This window comes from Hyla sarda, chromosome 2 (assembly GCF_029499605.1).
Source record: "Hyla sarda isolate aHylSar1 chromosome 2, aHylSar1.hap1, whole genome shotgun sequence".
Taxonomy (NCBI): Eukaryota; Metazoa; Chordata; class Amphibia; order Anura; family Hylidae; genus Hyla; species Hyla sarda.
In genome coordinates, this window is record NC_079190.1 from 157121093 (window position 1) to 157140771 (window position 19679).

Genomic DNA, 19679 nt, shown 5'->3' on the forward strand with positions numbered 1-19679 from the left:
AACATAGCCCCATGTCTCAAAGAGAGTGCACGCTACAGACAACATGTGCTCCATTCATTTTTATGGGAAGACTGAAGATACTTTAGTACTGTACTCTGGTATCTCTGCACTCTTAAAGAATTGAATGGAGCGAATGCCATCTGTACGCACTCTCTCTCAGAGCCAGGTGCAGTTTTGGAGGTTGTGGGTGGGGTGGGGGGGGGGGGTGTTTGGGGGTGGGGGGAGGGGGAAGAGGTGAATAGGAGATCAGTCTCCTGTGAATCAGTTTTTCACTGGACGACCCTTTTAAGATTATTCATTGTGCATGGAAAGCTGGCCACAGTGGTCTCTTGCTGCATGTGGTACTACAGCATCATGTACACTTTGTACACAACATCATGGCAGCATTTGAAGCAACAGAACTGAAGTGATAGCAAACCGTGAGTAAATGCTTATTTTTATTATTATTTTTTTTTTTTTTACTTTGGCCCGGCCCAGTAATTTGCAAAAACTTTCTGATATCATGTAGATAATAACATTTATTTTTGTAATATACATTGGTTAAAAAAATGTGTATATTTTTGGATGAACAAATGCTGTCCCTGCAACTATTGCCTGTGTGTCTGCTGTGCAAGTCAGGGGAGTATCACAGAGCCTCAGTGCACAGAGTACTGCTTGTCATCCCACACTTACTATATTTTGTCTCTGAATAGAGACACACCGTTAATAGCCGCAGGGACAAGCCAGGATTTGCTCACACAAAAATATACACATTTTTAACCAGTGTATATTACAAATATACATATAATGTTATCTATATTAAATTTAAAAAAAAATTGCATTTTTAATAAATTTCTGCTGTCTGGGCATGAATACAACTATTTTCTTTTTCCTTTGTAGAAGAAAAAGAAAAGAAACAGGCTGGTTGATAAGCCTAGCATTTATGTCATTCTTCTGCATCAGGAAGATCAAGATGACCAGAGTTAAAGGTCTCTGTCAAAAAGAGGAACAATTCCATACATTGATTTTAAAATAAAATTTGTGATTATCTCTGACAGGCATACATCTGTAACTGCATTCCATGGGGGCCTGCAGGAATAGCTCACTGCCCATTTAATTCCTGCTGCTCAACTATTTGCTACTTGATGAGGAGCAGTGTACATCTAAGTTAATGGTTACTCCTGATAAAGCAGAACCCATCATGTACTCTACCACATATCATCATAAAACCAAGGTCTCGTTCTCAATGTATTTACAATGAAAACTTCCAGACTTCTATTATAAATTGAGATATTTGCTGTAACATGATTTAATTTTATTTACAGCTGGTGTAAGTATTATTACCCTATGCTCTTCTAAAATGAGATAGAAAACAATTTAAAGCATTTCCTAAAGCAGGACTGTAAACTAACTGCAATAAGTACACTAACAATAATCTATCCATCTACAGTATTATGTTCTTGCTCCGATAAAGGTTTAAATGGTTCTTTAGCTGCCGGTGCAGAGATGCCATTGAGCCAGGAATTTGCTCTGCATTCCAACACACACATCTATACAGGGTGACAAAGGGGACATACTAAATGCTATAAAACTCTCATCTTAAATCTCCAATGAATGAGAGACAGCAGAAAAGACAATTAAGGTCAAATGCAGTAAATTGAAAGAACGAAAATGTCATCACAAATGGTTTTACTGAGTACATTTACATTTATTGGCCTACAAAAATATTTAACCATGAGGAATATGAAGCTGTAAAGAAAGGAGGAAACAGATTATACACAGAATTACTGTTTGCAAAAGCAGCAAGGACACAGGTCATAAAGTTCTCAATTTTGACTGAATGAAACGCCAGGGTCATTCTACTGGCTCCATAAAGCATCTACAGCAAACAAGCCTAGGAATGCCAAAAAAAGTGAACAAATACCATTGTATCTGAATGTAGATATACAGGGCAATATACACTGCTCAAAAAAATAAAGGGAACACTAAGATAACATATCCTAGATCTGAATGAATGAACTAATCGTACCAAATACTTTCATCTTTACATAGTTTAATGTGATGACAACAAAAATTGCACAAAAATTATCAATGGAAATCAAATTTACCAACCCATAAAAGGTCTGGATATGGAGTCACACTCAAAATCAAAGTGGAAAACCACACTACAGGCTGATCCAACTTTGATGTAATGTCCTTAAAACAAGTCAAAATGAGGCTCAGTAGCGTGTGTGGCCTCCACATGGACCTCCCAACAACGCCCGGGCATGCTCCTGATGAGGTAGCGGATGGTCTCCTGAGGGATGTCCTCCCAGACCTGGACTAAAGCATCCACCAACTCCTGGACAGTCTGTGGTACAACGTGGCGTTTGTGGATAAAGCGAGACATGATGTCCCAGATGTGTTCAATCGGATTCAGGTCTGGGGAACGGGCGGGCCAGTCCATTGAATCAATGCCTTCCTCTTGCAGGAACTGCTGACACACTTTTTGCGTTTTTTTTGTCCAACCTGCATTTTTTTTTTTTTTTTTTTTATACTTAACTTCATGGTATATGAAAATGATGGAAGACACATATTATTAGACTTATGGCGATTTGAGATTGTTACAGTGACCAAGATTTCCTGGTAGAATAAGGATTACTTAAATTACATGTTGTCACCAACTCATAATATTTGTCCATCTATACATCCATTTTCATAATATTTAATTTCTTGACATCGCCATGCTGTGTACGTTTGCTAGTACTTAGGGTTTTAAAACACATTTGTCTATAGTGCTCTGCATATATAATAATTATATAAGCTTTTTTTTTATGGGCATGACGAGTACAATGTGAATGTGGTGGTTGAAGGGTTAATCTGTAATTAGGCTGGTGTAAAACCGGGTTTATCCTCCCTTCACCCACTATATATAAAAAAGTTTCACTTGTGTAATGTCTTTGTATGACTAAAGCTACATAAGATAGCCAAAATCAGTCACCTCTTATTCCTGTATGTCTGTTTGGATACCAATAAAGAAATAAGGATTTTACCGAGCTTCTGTGCTGAATGCACACACATGCATTTCTGCTCAGCACCAGGCTCAACGAATATGTACAGAGGCCTGGAGGTGAGCTCTGCACCTAGCCCAGTGAATGTTTATGGCAACATGGAAGTGAGCAGCAACGCTGTATGAATTGGTGCTCAGTGAACAGGAGCTTGGATTACTGTCTCTGTTGTGCTACATTGACTGTTGTGCTACATAGAGTACTGCACCATGTGGGAAAAGCAGTGCGCTGTCAATCTAATTGGCCAGTCAATAATAGCTGCACCATCTAAGCAGTTAGAAGCCGACTGCTAATCACTTTCAGCGTTCGATTAACGCCCCATAGCAAGGTGCTCAGTTGTTCCGGCATCAAGTGTCCTTTTTAAGGCCTCCACGGCTGCCATGATTTTACTATTATTAAAAACACCCTTTCAGCCTGAATGCCGGAGTGAACGGTCGCATCTCGCAGGAGCTCCCGCTACCCTGGTGAATTTACCCTGATTAACCCTTACCCTGAGGTGCTGGTCCATCTCAGGTGGGAGCTGAGCGCCCAGGGAGTCTGCAGGGAGGCTGTGGTCTGGTCCCGTCGGCAGTTGTGGTCGCAGTGGCGGTCGGCTGCCGCGGCCTGTGGATCCGGTCCCTGGCGGTGTGGTGCGGTGAGGCTGCAAAGTGGTGTGGTCCGGTGCTGCAAAGTGGTGTGGTCCGGTGCTGCAATCCTCTGGTTCCTGGGCCGTGGCAATGTGAGTGGCGTGTCAGTCACTCCTGCTGGTGGCATTCGATTCCGGGTCCCTGACCTTCCTTGGAGCTGGGCGCCATCTTCGACCTTCGTGGGCAGGGCCTAGCTGGCTGCTGTGGTTACTCCCACGGCGGCTGCTGTGAGGGTGCAGCGTGTCTCCTGCTGCGCGACCTCCTGCTGTGTGCCAGTGTCCCCTGCTGGGACGAAGTGCTGGAGCTTCCTGCTTGCTGTGGCTGAAAGATATTATCCCCTTCTGGTCCTGCAGTCCAGCACCTTGCTGCTGTATTTCCTGCAATGTGAGGTGCACTCCTTGGACTGTCTGGTGCTTGCTTCCTCCATTGCCCTGATATCCTGCTGGCCTGGTGGACTGAGAACCCTGAGAGGGACCTGGGGGATTGCTGGGACTGGTGGTGCCTTCCCCATTGGCAACTCTTCCTTTCATCAAGGGAGTGCAGTGTTTCTGGGACTTTCATACTAGTGACTTTCTACCTGCTCAGTGTGCCCTGCTCGCCATGGGGGCTCCCGTGGTAAACGTGGTCATAAGTAATCTATACGGAACGTTGATGCCTCCAGGCTAACCTCTGATGAGGATGCCTCCTCTGATGACGGATCCTCTCGTTCCTGTGGCCCCTCTCATCATGATTCAGGAGCTCAGACCCCACTTTCTACTAAAGTGTCTCTGCATGCAGCGAAAGCACTGAGCCAGTTTTCCAGACCTCCGGACGGACATGGGGGTGCCTCTCCCGTTCCACCTTTATCCTTGCTGGACGGTTCTCCAACTTCTCCACAGAGCTTATCCTCTGAAAGACCCGTTTATGATGCAGCTGCTTTGGATAAGAGGTTTTCCAAACTGTTGACTGCCTTTACTTCCTGTCAATCCATCATGGTGACGAAAGTTGATGAACTGCGGCAAGAATCCGTCATTTTGCACCATGAGACCCAGAAGATACGTGAGCGCACTGAGGAGGTGGAACGTAGGGTGTCTGCAGTGAAGGACACTCTTCAGCCATTGCCAGACAGGGTGGACTCACTGCAGCACCAAGTGAAGGGAGTTCTGGGTCGATTGTATGATCTGGAGAATCGCCTGAGGTGCAACAATATCCGCCTGGTGGGCCTTCCTGAAAAGGTGGAAGGGAGGGATCCGGTGCTCTTCCTTGAAATGTGGCTCAAAGAACTCCTTCCTGTGGACCGAGGTCCGGTCGAAGTTATGCGCTAAAGGTTATCGCTATTCCATGCTCTATTCTGATCGCCTGCGAGTGGTAGACGGAACTTCGACTAAGTTCTTCACCTCCCCAATGAAGTACTTCACTGGATGGATGCTGCACCTCCTGTCCGACCTCTAGACTGAATTGCCCTTGAATGGACTGTCTTGCTCATCACTCCTTCTGCCATGTTCTTGGGTTTAGTTAGAGGAAGGGAGTTAGGTTACTAGGGACCCCATAGGTTCCGGCTGTCCATGAGGTGTACCTGGGTAATTCTTAGCTATCGGCCGATTTTCTGTGGGTGGGGAAGCGGGAGTGCTCTGTTTAAGTAGTCTTCTAGCTTGCTTGGTGTTTTGCGGACGACCCGCAATAGTTGTAGTTTTTGGGTAAAGGTCTGCCCTGTGTTAGGGGATAGTAGTAGTAGCTATTTCCCATTTAGTGTTAGACAGGGAATTCATGGGATTGTTTTGTTTATGCTTTGTTGCCTTTGCTTCTCTGTTAAGTGTTTGTGCCCCATTTGTCTGTTTGTGGTATGTGTGTGGTGTGTGTGGTTCTGGTGCTCCATCCTTCCTCCTCCTGGCCTTTCATTGCTTCCTACTGCTCCTAATTTTGGTTGTTACTAGTGATGGGTGCCTTGAAAGTCCTTAGCTGGACTGTCCGAGGGCTTAATTCCAAGTTCAAGAGGGCCTTATGTTTAGACTTTGTGAAACGACACATTATTTGCTTGAAGGAGACTCACGTCACGGGCCAGAAGGTACTTGCCCTGAAGAGGGCATTTATAGCACAGGGATATCATGCTTCCTATTCTAGTTATGCTAGGGGTGTCTCGGTCTTAGTTACTAAGTCCCTGCCATTGGTGGTTTCCCAGGTAGCTTGTGATCACTTTGGGAGGTTTGTCATTTTGCAATGTTCTATGGGCTCTTTCTATTTTGTTCTTGTCTCTGTTTATGTACCTCCTCCATTTCAGGTCTCTGTCTTGGAGTCCATTACTAACAAACTTTTGTCCTTTTCCCCTGATCCTGTTTTACTTTTAGGAGATTTCAATGTGGTTCCTGAATCCCAGCTCGATCGCACTACTGCTGTTGACCCTGGCTTCTCCCATTTTAATACCTGGTGCACGGCGTTGGGCCTGACTGACCTCTGGAGATGGAAATATCCTACAGCATCTGCTTGCTCCTTCTACTCTGCTGCTCACAGATCCTTCTCTCGCATTGATCTCGCTCTGGCGCCCGAGGATCTCCTTCAGGCGGTAAGAGATGTTTCCTACACCACTAGGGGGATCTCAGATCACTCTGCAATATTGGTACTTCTCACTCTAGGTCCTAGTCCCCCTTCCCGTATTTGGCACATGCACCCTGGTTGGCTACATACAGAGGCGGTAGTGGAGGCCTTATGGGTTGCTCATTCGGAGTACTGGGAGCATAATGCTCTGAATCCTGATCCCCTAATTCAGTGGGACGCCTACAAGGCTACGTTTAGGGGCGCTTTTATAGCAGGGGTAGCGGGCCAACGGAAGCTCAGGTCGGCCACAGAGCATAAGTTGTTGCAAGACGTTGGTATCTTAGAGGCGGCTTATATTAGAGATCCTAAACCTGATAGTGAACGGGCGTGGGCTAAGGAGCAGAGGGCTCTATTGGTTGTCCAGAAGGATAGGGTTCAATTGCGTTTGGTGATAACAATGGGAAACTTTTGGCGTACTAATCAAGGAATAGTCACCCTGCAGCTTCTATTCCCAGTATAAGGGGGGGGGGGGGATAGTTCCATATTGTCTGACCCCCAGCTGATTAACTCTGTCTTTAGGGATTTCTACTCCTCTCTTTATTCTACCCCTTCTAAACCCTGTCAGGGGGAAATTCTGTTTTTTCTACAGGACCTGTCACTTCCAAGCTTAGCCGTGCTCAAGCGGAGACATTAGATACCCCTTTTACCCTGGAGGAGGTGGCACAGGCTATTAAAGATCTTCCCCATGTAAAGACTCCAGGGTTGGACGGGTTAATTGGTGATTGGTATGGGATGAATGAAGAGTGTTTGGCCCCTATACTCCTTAAATTGTTTCAATCGGTGGCTGAGGCTGACTCTCGCCTAACGTTCCACTTCCCTCTTCTCTCCCAGCGAGGGTGCAAGTGGTCTTCCGTTTTAGATATCTTGGCGTAGAGGTTACTGCATCTCTGGCAGATTACATGTGGCTGAATTTAGATCCACTTTTGACTTTCACGGTAGATAGGTTGCATGACTTGTCCTAACTCCCTCTCTCCCTAGCTGGACTGATTAATATTTTTTAATTGATTTTTCTGCCTAAATTCCTTTATCTCTTCCATCTGGCTCCTGTGGTCCCCACTAGGAAATATTTTAATAAGCTGTGTGGTGCTTTGGGATCCTTCTATTGACAGGTAAAGTCTCCCAGACTCGGTTGGGCTCTCCTTTAAGCTTCTAAAAGGCATGGTGGTTTAGCTGCTCCCAATGTCTATAACTATTTTCTTGCCTCTCAGTTGGTCTATGCAGCGTGGTGGATTGATCTGGATCTGTCGAACTCTGTGACTGCCTTGGCTGGAGCACTTATGGGTTCATATGAAGCTCTCACTAACTCACTGTACAGGTATCATTCTCGTTCCTCTTATCCTCTTCCCTTTCAAACTGTAGCTTAAGTGTGGTCCGTGGTGTCGAACAGGTTTACGCAACTGTTGGTCTCTCCTAGGACACCCTTGTGTGGGAACGTTCACTTACCTCACCTACATGGGTTACAGGAGGCTGGTTTCTGGGGTTCTCATGGAGTCAAATTTGTGCTTCATTTGTTCCGGGATGATCAGGTTTTTCTATCCTTTGCAGAAATTAAAGAAAGATATGATATCCCTGGTAGTGCCTTTTATAGGTATCTTCAGCTTAGGCATGCGGTCCAAGAGCAATTTGGCTCCCTGAAGTTTACTCCTGAGTTTTCTGATGTGGAGATTCTCCTGAGCACTACGGATTTCACTAAACCCCTTACCCAGTCCTATGCTCTCCTCCAGGCTCTGGGGCCTAGCCCGTTCTCGAACGCCTATGATAAATGGGTAACTAAGAACAAAGGAGAAGAGCTCCTAGTTTGATAACGTAACATATACGGTGTAAGATATAAAAGCAATATTTCTCACCGAGCAGAGCTGTACTCCGTCCAAGTAAAACTATGGTGCAAGCGTGAAGTAAACCCTCAACGGGTGAAGATCGGCAGCCGCTCCTGGCAACACAGGTGAAGCACTCAGATAGATCCCTCCAAGGAACAGCACAGGATAGAATCGGCACACAAAACTCCAAAGGTAAAACAGATTCATTTACCCGGCATGCAACGAGTTTCACTGGACAACCAGCTTCATCAGGTATGTTGGGAATAGGGAACACTAGGAGTATTTATACAGAGACATTAACCCCTACATTGCTAGTATAAAAACAATGTACAGAGAAAAATTCTAAAAAACATGAACACACATGGAAAAGAATAGAAATTATATGAATAAATATACTACAAAAATAATAAAACAGATAAGCATAAAATAATGGATAGCAGTTCATGCTAACCGGTGTTCTCAATCATTTCATTTAATCCATCAGGAAAGAGAACAAAGTGAGAAGATCCAGTAGGATTCTCTATTAATTAACCTTTGAAAACGATTTTTTTGTAGTAGATGGTATAACCTCAATAATTTTTAGTTTTAAACAATCAAAATTGCCTGCATGGATCTGACAAATATGTCGAGAGACACTATGTAGCATGAACTGCTTTCCTGTATTGGACCAGTGTTTATTCATGCGGGACCGCACCGTCTGAACGGTGCGACCTACATACTGCAAACCACAATTGCAAGATAAAAGATATATCGCATAACTGCTTTCACAGCTATGTACTCCTTTAACCCCTGAAGGACGCAGGACGTTCTCAAACGGCCCCTTTTCCGAGTCCTTAAGGACTCAGGACATTTGAGTACGTCCTGTCAAATCCCGGCCCCCCGCCGCTAGCTGGAGGGGAGCCGGTGCCCGATGCCTGCTGAAATCGTTCAGCAGGCATCGGGGCATATCGCCCAGGGGGGTCATTATGCCCCCCCATGTCGGACAATTCAGTCCAGCGATCTGCGGCAGATTCCGGGTCAATCGGGTCTCCAGTGACCCGGAATTACAGGCCCGAACAGCCACAGCCAGCATGGGTGAGGTGGCACTGGTGCCACCTGACCGCCCTAATTCGTCGGCCGGTTTCCCGGCCGACCAATTAGGGCGCCTGTTGCGGGTGTCACTCCCGCAACCCGCTCCGCCCCTCTTCCGGTGGACGTGAGCGGGTGCTGGGGACCTCGATCCCCGGCGTCAATGTTGGGATCGGGGCCCCAGGAGCAGCGGCGGCGGCGGCGACGACGACGAGGGACTGACCTGCGCGGCGTGGATCGTTGGAGGTGAGTGACAGCCTCCTGCTGTTGCTTAGCAACAGCTCCCAGCATGCAAAAAGGGCATGCTGGGAGCTGTAGTTATGCAACAGCAGGAGGCAGAACACCGCAACTCCCAGCATGCCTTAATGGGCATGCTGGGACTTATAGTTTTGCAACAGCTCGAGGCACATTTTTTCTATGGAAAAGTGTACCTTCAGCTGTTGTGTAACTACAACTCCCAGCTTGCACAAACAGCTAAAGTGGATGCTGGGAGTTGTAGTAGTGCATCTGCTGGTTGCATAACTACAACTCCCAGCATGCCCGTTGGCTGTCTGTGACTGCTGGGAGTTGTAGTTTTGCAACAGCTGAAGGCACACTGAGTTATGTAGCAAACCGGTGTGTCTCCAGCTGTTGCATAACTACAATCCCCAGCATCCCCAGCCAAAGTAGTATGCCACCAGCTGTTGCATAACTACAAGACCCAGCATGCCCTTCCGCTGTCCGTACATGCTGGGGGTTGTAGCTTTTGCAACAGCTGAAGGCAGGCACACTGGTTGCAAAACACTGAGTTTGGTACCAAACTCGGTGTTTCACAACCAGTGTGCCTCCAGCTGTTGCAAAACTACAACTCCCAGCATGCACTGCTAGACCGTACATGCTGGGAGTTGTAGTTTTGCAACAGCTGGATGTCCCCCCCCCCAATGTGAATGTACAGGGTACACTCACATGGGCGGAGGATTACAGTAAGTATCCGGCTGCAAGTTTGAGCTGCGGCAAATTTTCTGCCGCAGCTCAAACTGCCAGCGAGAAACTACTGTGAACCCCCCGCCCGTGCGACTGTACCCTAAAAACACTACACTAACAAAAAATAAAAAGTAAAAAACACTACACTAACAAAAAATAAAAAGTAAAAAACACTACATATACACATACCCCTACACAGCCCCCCTCCCCTCCCCAATAAAAATGAAACTGTTTCCAAAATGGAGCCTCCAGCTGTAGCAAAACAACTACTCCCAGTATTGCCAGATAGCTACTGACTGTCTAGGAATGCTGGGAGTTTTACAACAGCTGGAGGCACCCTGTTTGGGAATCACTGGCGTAGAATACCCCTATGTCCACCCCTATGCAAGTCCCTAATTTAGGCCTCAAATGTGCATGGCGCTCTCACTTTGGAGCCCTGTCGTATTTCAAGGCAACAGTTTAGGGCCACATATGGGGTATCGCCGTACTCAGGAGAAATCGTGTTACAAATTTTGGGGGGTATTTTCTGCTTTTACCCTTTTTAAAAATGTAAAATTTTTGGGAAAAGAGGCATTTTAGATAAAATTTTTTTTTTTTTTTTTTTACATATGCAAAAGTCGTGAAACACCTGTGGGGTATTAAGGTTCACTTAACACCTTGTTACGTTCCCCGAGGGGTCTAGTTTCCAAAATAGTATGCCATGCGTTTTTTTTTTTTGCTGTTCTGGCACCATAGGGGCTTCCTAAATGCGGCATGCCCCCAGAGCAAAATTTGCTTTCAAAAAGCCAAATGTGACTCCTTCTCTTCTGAAACCTGTAGTGCGCCAGCAGAGCACTTTTCACCCCCATATGGGGTGTTTTCTGAATCAGGAGAAATTGGGCTTCAAATTTTGGGGGGTATTTTCTGCTATTAACCTTTTTAAAAATGTTAAACTTTTGGGAAACCAAGCATTTTAGGGAAATTTTTTTATTTTTTTACATATGCAAAAGTCGTGAATCACCTGTGGGGTATTAAGGTTTACTTGTTATGTTCCCCGAGGGGTCTAGTTTCCAAAATGGTATGCCATGTGTTTTTTTGGGCTGTTCTGGCACCATAGGGGCTTCCTAAAGGTGACATGCCCCCCAAAAACCGTTTGTCGCTCCTTCCCTTCTGAGCCCTCTACTGCGCCCGCCGAACAATTAACATAGACATATGAGCTATGTCCTTACTCAAGAAAAATTGGGTTTCAAATACAAGTAAAAATTTTCTCCTTTTTTACCCCTTGCAAAAATTAAAAAATTGGGTCTACAAAAACATGCGAGTGTAAAAAATGAAGATTGTGAACTTTCTCCTTCACTTTGCTGCTATTCCTGTGAAACACCTAAAGGGTTAAAACGCTGACTGAATGTCATTTTGAACACTTTGGGGGGTGCAGTTTTTATAATGGGGTCTTTTATGGGGTATTTCTTATATGAAGACCCTTCAAATCCACTTCAAACCTGAACTGGTCCCTGAAAAAAAGCGAGTTTCAAAATTTTGTGAAAAATTGGAAAATTGCTGCTGAACTTTGAAGCCCTCTGGTGTCTTCCAAAAGTAAAAACACGTCAATTTTATGATGCAAACATAAAGTAGACATATTGTATATGTGAATTAAAAAAAAATTTGTTTGGAATATCCATTTTCCTTACAAGCAGAGAGCTTCAAAGTTAGAAAAATGCAAAATTTTCAAATTTTTCATCAAATTTTGGGATTTTTCACCAAGAAAGGATGCAAGTTACCACAAAATTTTACCACTATGTTAAAGTAGAATATGTCACGAAAAAACATTCTCGGAATCAGAATGATAACTAAAAGCATTCCAGAGTTATTAATGTTTAAAGTGACAGTGGTCAGAATTGCAAAAAAGAGTCCTTAAGGTGAAAAAGGGCTCAGTCCTTAAGGGGTTAATCCAAAAGGATTTCTTTGAAACATTAGAGGTAAAATTATCACCTTTTTCTATCATAGTGCAGCATTTACACCTGATTTTTCCACATGAGATTGTACCATTACCCTGTGCTGTAGAACTGGATATATCGGACCAGTTATTCCTTAAACCATCACTAGGGGCCACCAAATTTCGCAGATTTTTTGATCTGCAAAATGTGACACCCGGATGGTCTGTAAGGGTATCTTTTAAAATTGGATCACCTTTTAATATATACCAATATTTATTAAATATTGTTTTCATCTTGGATGCTGCACAGTTGAAATTAGTAATGAAATTGTGACTGTAATTATTATTAAGCTTTTAATTTTTACATTTATCTGCTGTAGAGTTTGGAGTTTCCACAGCAATTTTTCGAATTATTAAATCTTCCTGTTGTTGCATTTTAGCCCGATTATAAGCTTTATTCAAAATCAATTTGGGGTAATTTTTCTCTTTAAAGCGGTTCTGTAAAATGTGAGACTGCTCCAAAAAATCAGCATTGGAAGTACAATTTTTTCTGATGCGCAAATATTGCCCATAGGGCACATTGCAAATCCACTGAGGATGGTGAGAACTATTAAAATCCAACAGGCTATTAATGTCCACAGGTTAAAAAAGAACGTATTTAGTTTTAATACTGCCGTCAGAATCCTTTCTGAGTTGGAGATCAAGAAAATCAATAGAAGAGGGAGAACAGTGCAAAGTAAATTTTAAACCCCAAGTTTATTATAAATGGGTGGCCAGGAGTAGGAAGTGCCAGTGGAAGGAAGTGGAGGGCTCATACTATTTCAGGATGGTTAGTAGTAGGGAGATGCTGATTCAGTCCCGGTATGTTTTGAAGTTATATTATACTCCTGATAAGCTGAAGCGTATAGGGATGTCCTCGTCAGATTTATGTTTCTGCCGTTCTGAGGCGGTAGGTACTTTTCTGCATGCGATTTGGGAGTGTCCTGCTATAGCCTCTTTTTGGAGGGAGGTGAAGGGTTTTTTGGCGGATAATCTAGATTTCCCCTCCATGCTTACCCCGGTGGTATGCTTGTTGGGAGTCCTCAATTAGGTGCGATCTGGTTCGCATAGACATACTCTGATCCGTTTCTTGTTATTCTGTGCCCGTAAGGTGGTTATGTCCCGCTGTACCAAGCTTTGTACAAGAGTCGTAGGTGCCCGAAGAAATAAGGTGTGGACTCCTTGGCTTTTACTAGATGTCAGCTGACCTTCCGTCCAGAGTGGCTCAGTAATTGGCCCTGCAGCCCCCCTGCTCAGAGTCTTTCAAATATATTATAGAAAAAAAATGTCCAAACTACTAAAATATAATATTTATCCTGTACGTAAATAGGATGATGCAGTATTATCTGGCAAAGCTGCTACCAAAGAAACCTTCTACACTGTGAAACTTAAAAAAAATGTAATGGTATTAGACTTGTTTGCATGCATAAGAAAAGCAGAAATTATGAGGATTGTTGCATGTTTCAGCAACTAGAGATTAATCTTTTGGGCATATATTGTTGTGCTCATCCAAGCGCAAACAAGCCATCATTAATGGAAGCAGTCTTTCATATCAACAATCATGATCACTGGTGTGGACACCTTTATTTCCTTATTATAGACAATAAAATACTCTGGCATTATGCTAATTGAATTTGCGGAACATGACACGCCAGGACAGAGAAGCAGCTTACTACTACTCTATTGCTTAAAAATATGTCTCCTAATGACAAACAGCACATTCTTGGACCATGAAAATCTATAACATAACAAGAAGACCAATGTTAAATAACATACTAGTCATAGATGTCTTCCTGTTTCCTTCACAGTCTACTGAGCAAGCAGGGAATGCTGAGAAATGTGAGCTCAGTAGCCTGAGCAATGGCAACCCCTTTATATAAGACATGTTATGGCATATGAAGGTCACAGAGGTAGACCATCTCCCAGGGAGATTTTGTGACCACTTTCCAATAAATAAAGGAAAAAAATTGATAAACAAAAAGCAATGGGGGATTTCTTAAAGACTCAAGGGTTTTAAAATGGCTTTCCCCTTTTTGCACTTTCTTTTTTCCCCCCTCACCTTCTAAAAATAATAACGCTTTCAGTTTTCCACCAACAGATGTATATGAGGGTTTGTTTTATGCGCTACCAATTTTACTTTGTACTTATATCAGTCATTTTACCACAAAATCTACAGCAAAGCCAAAAATACAATATTTGTGGGACAAAATTGAGGGGCTTCCTTTTCTACACAGTGCACTTTGCAGTAAAAATGACTATCTTTATTCTGCAGGTTCATAGGATTAAAATGATGCTCAAAATTGAAGTTTGATATTTTAAATTTTTTAACTTCTGTAATAAAATGATAACTCTGCACAAAAATTTGTACCGTATATACTCGAGTATAAGCCGACCCGAATATAAGCCGAGGCCCCTAATTTCACCCCAAAATCCCAGGAAAAGTTATTGACTCGAGTACAAGCCTAGGGTGGAAAATACATCCTTCCCCTGTCATCATCCAGACCCCTGTCATTAACACCCTCATCATCATCACCGCCTGTCATCATCCCCTTGTCATCATCCCACCCCCCCTTCATCATCCCCTTGTCATCATCCCACACCCCCCCTTCATCATCCCCTTGTCATCATCCCACACCCCCTTCATCATCCCCCCCCTTCATCATCCCCCCCCTTCATCATCCCCTTATCATCCCACACCCCCCCTTCATCATCCCCTTGCCATCATCCCACACCACCCCCCCCTTCATCATCCCCTTGTCATCATCCCACACCGCCCCCCCTTCATCATCCCCTTGTCATCATCCCACCCTGCCCCCCCTTCATCATCCCCTTGTCATCATCCCACCCCGCCCCCTTCATCATCCCCTTGTCATCATCCCACACCCCCCCTTCATCATCCCCTTGACATCATCCCACACCCCCCCTTCATCATCCCCTTGTCATCATCCCACACCCCCACTTCATCATCCCCTTGTCATCATCCCACACCCCCACTTCATCATCCCCTTGTCATCATCCCACACCCCCACTTCATCATCCCCTTATCATCCCACACCCCCCCTTCATCATCCCCTTGTCATCATCCCACACCCCCCTCTTCATCATCCCCTTGTCATCATCCCACCCCCCCTTCATCATCCCCTTGTCATCATCACCACATGTCATCAGCCCCACCCTTCATCATCACCGCTTGTCAATGTCTGATACAGTGGTCTTCAACCTGCGGACCTCCAGATGTTTCAAAACTACAACTCCCAGCAAGCCGGCAAGGCCCCTCTTCTCCGCGCTTCGGGCCCGGAATAGAGGCGTTGCCTTGACGACGATGCAGAGGGACGTTTCTAATGAACGTCCCTGTGCGTCGTCGTCAAGGCAACGTGACTATTCCGGGGCCGGGCCCGAAGCACGGAGAAGAGGCCCCCCGGTGAAGATGGACAGCCCGGAACCACTATCTCACCGGACGACCTCCCCACCGGACAGTCCTGCAGCACCGGACCAGCGCACCCTAACGTCCCGCCGAGCGGAGGTGAGTACAGAACTAAAGGGGGTGAGAGGGGCTGGATGATGTCGAAGGCCGCAGTGGTCTTCAACCTGCGGACCTCCAGAGGTTTCAAAACTACAACTCCCAGCAAGCCCGGACAGCCGATGGCTGCCCGGGCTTGCTGGGAGTTGTAGTTTTGAAACATCTGGAGGTCCGCAGGTTGAAGACCACTGAGGGCGGAGAGTTCACTCGGGAATAAGCCGAGGGGGGTGTTTTCAGCACGAAAAATCGTGCTGAAAAACTCGGCTTATACTTGAGTATATACAGTACATTTAAAAATGTCCTCTTCTGACCCCTATAGCCGTTTTAGTGTGTAGACTATACCAAGTGCTACGTACACATGTACATAGGTCATAACATGATGTATGGTATATTCTCCACATACTTTATATGGCTGCCTGTGACGAGAGAGGGGGGAGGACTGCGGGAACCTGCATAAATTTACTTGCTGATGGACTACTTCAGGTATAGTAAAGTTATTAGTTATCTGTTCATTTAATTAATGGTAAATCTTATAGATTTTTCCAACACATTCCGGATATGCTTATACAATATCCGATGGATCTGATTAATTCTTTTTTTTTTTTTTTTAAAGAAGTGTATCTAAACTAAGTGATAATTTCTAAAGAATTTGTATGATTCTGTTCTATTTATTTCTGTATTGTTCTTTTGGCCTTGTTTGTTATCTATTGGCCAATTCTGTTTTGTGAAAAAATTTTCTTGAAAAATTCAATAAAAATTTATTTGAACCTGACCCCTATAACTAAAATTTTTTCGTAAACGGGGATGTAAGAGAGCTAACTTTTTGCGCCGTGAATTTTTTTTTTTTTTTTTTTTAAGTATACGCCATTGACCGTGCGGTTTAACTAATGTTAATTTTTTATAGTCCGGACATTTACGCATATACCACAAAATGTTTATTTTCTGTTTACATTTTTTTTAAAATATTTTTAAATGGGAAAAGGGGGGTGATTCAAACTTTTATTCAGAAATGGGGTTAATTCACATTTATTAACTTTACACCATTTTTTTGTCCACGTAAGGGACTATTACATGCCTTGGGTTGCGTACACTGTTCAATGCTATGCAATAGGATAGCATTGATCAGTGTTATTGGTGCTCGATTGCTCCAGGCCGCTGGGGCTTCTTGGGGCATCGAGTAAACGATTGGATGGTGAGGAGGCAGGTAAGGGCCCTCCCGCCGTCCTCTCAGCTGATTGGGACACCGCAGTTTGGTTGCGACATCTAAGGGGTTTGATGATGTCCGGGATCAGACACGGGCCCCGGGACATGATAGCCTGCATCATAGAAGGGGAGCGGGTGCAGGGCATACAGGTACACCCTGCGTCCTTAAGAGGTTAAAAATTCCTAGCAAAGTCTTACAAGTAAAGTCTTAAGCTTGAGAAAAAGCTATGCAAAATGTAACGTATTAACAATTTTTTTATATACTCTACATAGACGCAAGACAAGCACATGGAATGGGAATATGTTTAAGTTTTCTTAAAGAGAACCTAACAACTATTTCACCCGCATTCCATTACAATCTTGTTGGCATTGGGTTAAGAACGTAATGGAGATGGGGAGTCAGCTTGCCCAGCTCCCCTGCCTCATCAATATTAACCTCTTAAGGACGTAGGGCGTACCTGTACGCCCTACGCCCGGTCCCGGTGTTTAAAACGGGGTCACACCGCATCACACCGGGTCGGTCCCAGCTGCTATTCATAGCCGGGACCCTTGGCTAACAGCGCGCGGCACCGATCGTTGTGCCGTGCTATTAACCCTTCAGACGCGGCAATCAAAGTTGACCACCGCATCTGAAAGTGAAAGTAAATGCTTCCCGGCAGCTCAGTCGGGCTGATCGGGACAACGCAATAAAATCGCAATGTCCCGATCAGCTATGACGTGAGCGGAGGTCACCTTACCTGTCTCTGCGGTGTCCGATCTGGGTTTGATTGCTCCAAGCCTGAGCTACAGGCTTGAGCAATTGAGCCCCTATCTCGCTGATCCATGCAAAGCTATGGCTTTGCAGGGATCAGCATAAGAGATCAGTGTGTGCAGTGCTATAGCTCCCTATGGGAGCTATAGCTCTGCAACAAAAAAAAAAGAAAAAGTGAAAAACAAAGTTAACAAAGGTCCTTTAACCCCTTCCCTAATAAAAGTTTGAATCACCCCCCTTTTCTCATAAAAAAAACTGTGTAAATAAAAATAAACATGTGGTATCGCCGCATGCGGAAATGTCCAAACTATAAAAATATATCGTTAATTAAATTGCACGGTCAATGGCGTACGCGCAAAAAAATTCCAAAGTCCAAAATAGGGTCACTTTTTATATCATGAAAAAATGAATAAAAAGCTATCAAAAAGTATGATCAATACAAAAATGGTACCGATAAAAACTTCAGAACACGGCGCAAAAAATGAGTCCTCATACCGGCCCGTACGCGGGAAAATAAAAAAAAGTTAGAGGGGTTAGAAGATGAGTATTTTTAACATAAATTTTCCTGCATGTAGTTATGATTTTTTTCTGAAGTACGACAATATCCAACCTATATAAGTAGGGTATCATTTTAACCGTATGGACCTACAGAATAAAGATAAGTTGTTATTCTTACCGAAAAATGTACTGCGTAGAAACGGAAGCCCCCAAAAGTTACAAAATAAAAAATTTTCTTCAATTTTGTCACACAATGAATTTTTTACCGTTTCGCCATGGATTTTTGGGTAAAATGACTAATGTCACTGCAAAGTAGAATTAGTGGCGCAAAAAATAAGCCATCATATGGAATTTTATGTGCAAAATTGAAGGCGCTATGATTTTTAGAAGGTGATGAGGAAAAAATGAAAATGCACAAACGGAAAAACCTTGCGTCCTTAAGGGGTTAATTGACTGGCCCATCCCCTTCCTCGCTAACCCTGACTCTCACGTCAAGGAAGTGGGCAGGCCAGCAAGTTAATATTGAGGAGGCAGGTGAGTTGGGTGAGCCGGCAATGAGATTGTAATGGGCAAAAATATCTAACCTAAAAATCTAAGTCTCTTTTTACAGCTATACATCCGCATTATAATCAAGTATATTGGGTTTAGTGCAGGTAAAATAGCGGTCAGATTATCTTTAGTCATTTCAGTATTCTAGTAATACAGAAAGTTAGCCAACAAATAAAAAATTTTGAGTGCTTTTTATCTGCAGTCATAAAAGAAAAAAAATTGTGGCTTTTTTTTTTGCTGATCAAAGACAAAAAGGCGCACAGGACAAAAAAATGTCTGTACATTTTCTGATGTGTGAACTTAAACTGAGTGAGAATGTAATGTTAGTCTGGGTTCACACTACGTTTTGTTAATATGGGGACCGGATACGGCTGGAGGGAGTGAAAACCGTGCGCTCCCGTATCCCAGCCGGACCCAGCCCCCATCTCATTTATTTGAATGAGCCGACCGGAGTCATATTTAAGGTTTAGTCAGAAAACCGGTTACAGGGCAAAATTGAACCAACTGGAGTCACTATCCCTGTATGTCAAAAAGGTAGCGTGAACCCAGCCTTATTGAGATATCTGTTTCTATGAGCCAACTTTCTTCTTTTGAATGACTGTAACCATGCCCTTTGTGACTTACCTTGCCTTTATTGGAAAATTCTGGCTCATGTCTCTTAAAACCTTCAATGCTTCATAAACAGGAGTAGAAACAATTTTTGAGGCCGCTTGAAAGCTGAGATCTAAGATGGAGAAAAAAAAATGTGCTGTTGAATAAACTTCTTAGAAATTAGCAAGATTGCGGCATTCTCTGCATCAATTAACAGTTCTCTCATAGCAGCTCCTGTAGAGCACATTTCACATTTCTGACACATCCTTTCAGTTAACAGGAGACAAGTAACATGCCACATATTAAACTCATATAGGCCCACTTTTCTTCCAAAATGCAGCATACTGGGCAGAAGAATTTTTTTTTAAGTTTGTGAAAATTATACGAGCATTGAAAAATACTCATAAATACATTTTCAGTTTTTTAGTCAGCTGAGTTTAAACGAATATGGCAGTCTATAGGAGGGTTGGGATAGACTTCATATGACATCCCCCAATGCAAAAAACTACATTTATAATATAAGGTATATTGCTTTATAGAATTAA

The 19679-nt window shown here is 43.7% G+C and overlaps 1 protein-coding gene across 2 annotated transcripts in view; it reads right to left on the reverse strand.

Moving 5' to 3' along the window:
• Positions 1-19679, reverse strand: part of UGGT2 (UDP-glucose glycoprotein glucosyltransferase 2) — a 409630-nt gene that overhangs the window by 280649 nt on the left and 109302 nt on the right. For both annotated transcript variants that reach the window (XM_056555597.1, XM_056555598.1), the window contains one exon: positions 19168-19267. In XM_056555597.1, coding sequence (XP_056411572.1) covers positions 19168-19267 — 100 coding nt within the window. The remainder of the gene's footprint in view (positions 1-19167; positions 19268-19679) is intronic.